At 37.9% G+C, this 7896-nt stretch overlaps 1 protein-coding gene across 1 annotated transcript; it reads right to left on the bottom strand.

Annotated features, from left to right (window-relative positions):
• Positions 1–918: 918 nt before the first annotated feature.
• LOC306766865 (thioredoxin domain-containing protein 6-like) lies at positions 919–7123 on the bottom strand (the record flags this gene model as incomplete). The annotated part of the gene is made up of 15 exons (XM_079254717.1): positions 919–1225; positions 1959–2103; positions 2216–2367; positions 2812–2916; positions 2997–3141; positions 3390–3586; positions 3885–4039; positions 4542–4634; positions 4712–4794; positions 4921–5005; positions 5776–5892; positions 6349–6420; positions 6508–6611; positions 6916–6973; positions 7091–7123. The coding sequence occupies 15 exons, from the start codon at positions 7121–7123 to the stop codon at positions 919–921; spliced, it is 1851 nt and encodes a 616-aa protein (XP_079110843.1).
• Between the last annotated feature and the right edge of the window lie 773 nt (positions 7124–7896).

The raw sequence follows: 7896 nt of genomic DNA, 5'->3' as shown, positions 1-7896 counted from the left end.
CCAGTTGAATATTTCCGTTATTTGAGGGGATTTTGACCCATTTTTGTGCATGAGTTTCTTTGAGCTTTTCTGCGTTCACTGCCTTTCATGTTTACTCACAGTTTGCATTAATTAAACAAACAGCTGAAGTGTTTGAAATCATTATGCTGTAAAACCTTTACTCTTTTATATTTCAGATTTTTTATAGTATAATGCTTGCTTGCAGAATTTGCTTGTAATAAACTGAAATTATTCTTTTACCTCAAATCGAATTCCAAAACATAATCAGTCAATAACTGAGCCTAACAATCAGATAATCATTCTTTTAATCAATTCCTGCATTCTTTCACCTAACTAAATACCACTGATAACTATGGCCGAAATGTTATTTTTAACTTCATCAGTCAGCTGCATTTAATTAATCATTTGAAAACTTTGAAAAATTTGAAAAGTTTTTGTTGACAATGCAGTAAAGGTATTATTATAATATAATGACTCTTTCCTGAAGTTTATTTGGGTATCGCTGGACAGCTTAGCAGCATGCAACCGCTTAATAGTACGATCAATGTCTGAAGGGAATTTGAAGTATACTTGGAGTTTGAGATTATCTTTCAGTCATTTTTGCGGTTCTATCAATTCCTTTTTTTTTGTTTGTTTGCTTGAAATGGACTGGTGACTTGTCCAGGCTGTTACCTGCGTCTCGTCTGATGAATACTGGGATAGGACTGGGCTAGGCTGTGCAGAAAATGAATTAATGTTTGTTTAAAATCTCCCTCTCACTCAGTCGTACCTTCATGTTGATGAAAATTTTTAGATATTTCCAAAGTGGAAAGTCTTGATATTTCAGTGTTTTGATCTGCAGAACTGTCTTGCACGGTTGCTAAAATAAATACAAATTTAATTTAAAACCAAGCTTGCAAAACATATATCAGACATAAATTATTGCTGGCAGACAATGACAGTCAAACGCATTGCAAAATTACCTGAAATGGTTTTGTCAGTCTCTCCATCATTGGTGATCTCTGTGTCTGTACTAATGTCACCAAAGATAAAACAGATCTTCTCCTCTGCATGCTGTTCACTGGAGGAACCATGAACTGAGTTATGGAGGATGTCAGCAGCAAACCGGGCCCTCAAAGACTTTGGGGCTATTTCTTTAGCTTTTTCTGGGTCTGTAGGGCCCATCATGGCCCTCCACTCCTCCACTGCATTTTCCTTGGTCAGAATGAGCATCATACAAGGCCCCCTGAAATATATAATGGGATGTGTGTGCAAATGACAATATAATGAAATGGAAATATATAACAGTGGTAGCCGTAATATAGAGCATTACATGTTCTCTAAATGGGGAAATGAGCATGGATGCCATTTTTTTCTTTAGCAAAATAAACACTTTGCCTTCCTTCATAAAAAATGAGACCTTAAGGCTGTCCCACAATTCCTTGTGGTTGAGTTATTCAATGCTATGCTCAGTTAAATAATCATATTAAGTGGGATATGTATGTATGTGGTGGTGGGGGATGTTCTATCCAAAGCGACATACATTTGAGAAGTGATCAATTAATCATAGCAATGAACCTAACATTTTTTTAAACAAGCCATTTTGCTTACTGTGAACAAAGCTGTAACTCTTAGGTGGTCAAAACACAAAACCACAATCTCGGCTAAAACTGAGCTTATATTAATGTATAATTCCAGGCTGATGTGCCCAGTTGCACCCATGTTTCTCTACGCTGTGTCCAATGGTTGTATAACAGCCGAGTGAAGGGGCTAATCGGAGCGGAAGATAACTACAATCGAGATGTGTGCTTGAACAAAGAATGAAACTGAGATAGACTTCAAGACCACTAGCTTTAGGCAGCCTTTAGGTCTAAGCTTAAAAAAAATGACTGAACTGCAGATAAAACTTGCAGCTGAATAGGGGCAGGTCTGCTGTCAGTTTGCCCTGCTCTCGTGGATAAATGTGGGGACACACTAACCGACACATGAATTCCACCAGCTGGGGGAAGAAAGGCTTCTCTCTGTGCTCCTTGTAAAACTCCTCAGCCATTTCCCTTGACAGCACCGTCTCCTTCAGCTGTGTTACAGAAAAACCTCTGCCACGGATCTCCTCCAAAATCGTCTCTATTAAAGTCGAAAGGATAAACACTGAATGAAAATGACTAAATAAAAAATGCAAGTAAATACAAGCAAAATAAATGTAAAGGTTTATTTGTTCTAAAAGACGAGAACACACCTTTGTGTTCCTCCATTACATCAGGTTTGATTACTGCCAGTGTGCGTTGCTTAGGGAAGAAGAAATTGATCTCTCTTTCTGCATCTTCAGGGCTTGCACTGCCATGCAGCTGGTTGATGGGCTCCTTCTCCACAGCAAACTGCGCCCTTAGACTAAGTAAGAGGCAATCAGATGCCTGCATTACAAGAGTGATTAAACTGTTTGGTCCCCTTTGTATTTAGCAGTAATTATTTGATGGTTTCCAGAATATTTTAAAATGAAAGGGTGCATTTTCAGGGATCTTGATTGTCGTGCTGCCAGCTGGTAATTTCCACTTCTATTTCTTTCCTTTTCATATGGCATCTGAAAACTACTGACAGTGAACATGCTACAATGCAGGTGGAGATGGATTAAAAAAAACCCAGACTGTGAAAAGGTCAATCTTTCCTCTTTTATAAAAAATTGTCAAAGGTGAAAGAAAGCTCTAAAGAAAAGAACTATTTAACAAGCTGCCACAAAGATTAGCAGTGAAAAGTCCACAATCTTTCTTCTTTTAATTATACCAGAGAGCCTGAGCTGTACTTTCAGCTGCTAAATGAGAAGAACTCATCGCTCACCAATCAGGAGTCTCTTTGGCTTTATCAATGTCAGGAGGACCAAGAATGTTCTTCCAGTGATGGACAGCCCCTGTTCTGGCAAGAGCCAAAGCTACCACTGGTCCACTGTAATTACAGACATGTTCAATAGATGTCTGCATGGGCACTATGATCCATAGATTAATTACAGAGCAGGTCAAAGTTACCTTGTCATGCTTCTCAGCAAAGAAGGAAAGTAGTCTTTATCAACATGTTGGAAATAAAACTGTCTGACCTGCTCCTCTGACAACATCACCTCTCTTTGCAGGGCAACTGTGAAGCCTGACTTCTGGATCTGGGTCAATATCTCATCTGCAAGATAAAAGATACTGAATAAATAATTATGTTGTAATTTTCCTGGTTAGGGCACTATATCTGCTATATTTCAGAAATTTTGTACACCATGTCCGCCTTATAAAATACAGAATGCAGTCACTCAAACCTTGTTTTGAAGTACGAATCAAGTCAAAGACCTATTATATTAAAAAGGACAGGAGATTAAGTGTATCTGTACTTGCACACGTGTGCATTTGCGCTTGTGCTTTTGGCTTGAGCCCCACCTCTGTTCTCCCTGGCAACGTCAGGCCGGATAAGAGCCAGTGTCCTCTCCACATGCTCTTCCTCCCCATCCTGTTCCATTACTGATGCCGTCCTAAAGTTGGGGAAGAAGAAGGCAAGCTCCCTACTGGCCTGGTCGCTGTCCTCACTACCGTGCACTGCGTTGAACAGTGTCTCTGTGCCGTATAGTGCCCGCAAGCTGCAGGAAGCCAGGGGGGAGGAAGAAGAGAGGACCAGATGGTTGCTCGGCTGGTGCTCAACCAAAGAGAAGCATAATGCTTGGGTGTGTCTGACCAAGCAGGCGAGAATATGCTGTTCATTCCCTGTTCCAGACCCTTAAAGACTGTTTACCAGTGTAGCAAACAGCAGTGCATACACCAAAGTCTGCATTTTAAATAAAGGCTTTCTTTTAGATAAACACAGCAATCATGTTATATTTTTTAGTTGGTGTTCATGTAGCTTTTTTCCATAGATGTGTATAGCATCTAATAACTAACCTTTCTGGCTTTTTTTGCCTGGCTTCCTCTGTGTCTGCTGGGCCAATGAACTCACGCCATGCTGGTATAACACTGGCTGAGCCCTCTAAGTGAGAAAGTACCAGAATGTGGGAGGGACCACTAGACATAAACTGCACCAAGTCTTCAAAGTAGGTCTGGAAACCACCATCACATGCAAGAAGACAAGAGCAAACACATATATTAATGCCCTGAGCATATCGAATCTAAAAACCTTTCTCAAAAAATAGTAAAATTTAGATAATTCAATAAATCCTTACAGGTGACTTAACTTTACAAAACAAGAAAAATAAGAGCGAAGCATATTTTTAGAATTTACCGCCAACTTTACCTGTGACCTCGAGGATTTTTGTATATTAACTAAAAGGACAACAAGTTAAAAAAACAAAAAAAAAACAAAGAAAGGAAGCTGTTTACACGACTATTTTTATTTTAGCAGAAATGTAGAATTTTTGCTCTGCAACATCTTTTAATATATTAATATGTCAGTTTGACAAACATTTGTTGCACCATTATCATGTTAATTTGATCTGTACAACTGCATTTTAAAAGCACAGGTATTACATTCACATTTCCTGTTCTATATGTGTGTTTCTTTCTTTTTGTATGATGTGCCTGATTTTATTCTCTATGCCATACCTCTGCTGCTTTGTGTTGGTAAAAATCCCGAACCTCAGTCTCAGTCAGTGTCCGCTGTTCGTGTGCCAGGATTGCAAACCCAGCATCTTGAACCTTGCCGGGCAAGTAATATCAACACAATGAATGAAAGGGTTCTTCTCTGAAAGTGAACAGTGTTAGTCTTTGCGTACCTTCATTATGATCTCATTTGCCTTGCCGTGAGCAACAGCATCTGGTTTAATGATGGCAACTGTGTAAGATTTACTGGCAGGAACTGCAAAAGAAATGAGATAGGGTGATGATATGCAAAAGCAGGTTCATGAATAAACAACTATGGTAACAACAAATCTGCTGATTATGCCATATAAATCAAAGATTGACTATATTGCTCCCATAGTACCAATTATGCTTTCCTCATTATGTGATTGCTGAGGTGGTTCCTCCTCTTCCCTGTTGTCATTATCCACCAGACCATCATCTTTTACCTGAAAGACACAACCAGACATGATTAAAAAATGACGTTTAAAGCTGAGAGCCAAGTCTGAGGTGCATAAACATAGCAGTTTGTCTGTAAGCAAGATTTTGATAAACTTTATAGAATTTAATGAACCTAAGATGTGACCCAATAAAGAAAAGAAAGGAGAATAGTTGATGCTAAAGTTCAAAACTCTTTTTATTCAGGGGCACATCTAGTTTTACTGATCAATCTCTAATTATTTCGTCATTAAAATGTCACAAAAAGCCTTTTCATGTCGCTTCATTATTTAATCAGCAATACACATCAATAACAGTCTAACGCACAAGATAAGGTCAAGTAGTAAAAATGAAAATTACATTTTAACAGAAAATGTTAGTTTTGCTTAAAATGTCAGTTTGAAAAGCCCCTCATTAAACCAGCAAGATTAGATTATTCTAAACAAAATACATCTAAAAAGCTAACTGAATGTTAAAGTAGTTTCTTTAATTAGTTTCTGTTGATTTAGTAATTAATTAATTTACTATTAAGCGTTTCTTCAGGGGAAGTCTTGACATACGAGAAGCACATTACAGTACAGATAATGATGACTGATTTGCATGTAACTGCTTGATTGTCACGCAATTATCCTGAGCGCACTGGCTTGTCACACTGTTATGGCAAAGCTGTAATTGAAGCTATATCATTGTTAATGTTAATGTCAATAGTAGCACCTGTGTTTTTAACAAGTCGCATTTTTGTTTCAACAAAAAGTATATGTTGATGTTTGTAACTGCTTACCACTTTGCGTTCACAACCTTGCTCTAAAACCAGCTTCTCTTTGGCCAACTCCTCCACAATCATCCTCTGAAGCATTGGAGCATTGGCCCCATGCAGCACAGCCACCAAGTCCCCACCCTGTTCATTTAACCCAATTTAGTTATGCATTTAATTTTCAATAAAATCTTAAACAAATAAATAAGCCACATTACACTGATTTGCAACAGAATAAAAAACATGATCAATAAAAAACTAGGTGGAAAAAAGCCCATTGAGTCAGGAACATGCTCATGAAAAAAGCACATGTTTAAAAAAAAACAGAAATGTTTTTAAGCTTACAAATTAAATCTTTGTACAATTTAAATTTAAATGTGAATGAAACTGGTGAGAGTATTACTAGCTTGGCATGTATTGATTGCTACAATAGAATGACATTTTACATCTCCAGTAGTAAGAATAAAATAAATTATAACAATTAGAAAAACATGTGATATCTAATGACTTATTTGAAGTCTAAATGCCTCACACCACCACCACCACACATACACACACACACACACACACACACACACACACACACACAAACACACTTACCCCATAGAAGAGGAATGTTGGTTCACATTTCCCTCTATATCTCTCCAAAGCATCAATACTGTCTGCCTCAGCCTATATCACACACAAACACACATGCCTAAGTTAAAATTTTGTCTTTAATTTGAAATTCTTTGCATTTTAATCTCACTCAGGGCTTACTGTGGCAAAATGTAGAAGGTCATCACCCAGTTCATTCTTTATTTTACGTAGGAGACTAACAACAGCTCGACAGGGTCCACACCACTGTTGGTATACATCTACAACTGCAAGGACCAAAACAAGTTTTGTATTACCAAGAGACAAGTGTGAATAAGAGACAGACAGAAAGGCCGATATACTTGTGCAAGAATAAAATCTGCTGTTATCCCAGTGAACACAGTGGGGCAGCAAAGTACAACATTATACAACAATCACAACGCCATATGCAATCCACCAAGTATTTCTGAATTATCTGAAGTAATATGTAAAGCAGCTCTGATGCTTTGCTGATTGTACTGAAGCTGATTGTATTGTAATTTTTATAAAATGGAAATAACAAAAAGGGGAAAACGACTCCCTGAACTTCACCTGTTAAGCCTTTAGTGTTGAGCATCTCCTCCCATTGTTCCTGGTTTGTAACAGATACCTGAACAGAAGAAAAGGCCAGATATAATTAGAGCTGAGAAAAGTAGCTCAAAACATAGAAAATAGCAGAGAAATGTTACAGTACATCACATATATCACATTACAGTGTCTGACTAACCTGAAGGCTCGCCTCTTTCTTTTTGCCAGCCATTTAGTACAAAAAATGCACAGTAAAGTATTTTTTAAAAAAAGAGCAGGAGAGAGAGAGAGAGAGAGAGAGGGGGGGAGAGAGGGAGGAAAGGGACAGAAGACTAGTGAGTGAGCAGCAATGCAAAATGCCGGTATTTTGCAAATTATATGGACCTCCTATAGTGCTTGTTTGGTCCCTCGGTTGCTAAGCGACGACTTGTTCCGCTATTTATAGGTCATAGCCGGATGTTGCTCTGATCTACGTTGCCATGATTCTAGTTTTTTAGCTTATTACCAATAGTTTATAACGTGACCGGTCTCACTGTATCAGCTAGTTTAATAACACTGTGAAGTGGACGAAGTGGAGACGCACTGAGAATCGCAGCTCAACTTTAGGAAAATGAATTAAATGTCCACCAGGGGTCACTGTTGTCAAACCCTTTTTTCACACAGAGACCTGCCTCTTACAAATATTTATTTTATTTCACAAAACAATGTTAAAGATTGAACCTATTTGTGTTTGATGACTGGTCCTATCACTGTAAATGCACAGAAGTGGAGTCACATCAGGATATACGGTAGAAAGATTAAGTGAAAAAGCCAAGTAAAGCTGAAACAATAGTACTGAAAAGCATCAATGACATTTGAAATTAGTTTTTAATATCATAGGAGAAAACAATAAACATTTATTAATGTATGTGCAGTTTCATTGCAGATATTTGACACCGGCTATAAAGCAAAGATAGATTGCTTTTCTTGCAATGAGAATGTTCTTTTACAAAAGCCACTGGCCAA

Source organism: Telmatherina bonti (assembly GCF_933228915.1).
Source record: "Telmatherina bonti genome assembly, chromosome: 15".
NCBI classification, from domain to species: Eukaryota; Metazoa; Chordata; class Actinopteri; order Atheriniformes; family Telmatherinidae; genus Telmatherina; species Telmatherina bonti.
This window is presented reverse-complemented; position numbering and strand designations above follow the sequence as displayed.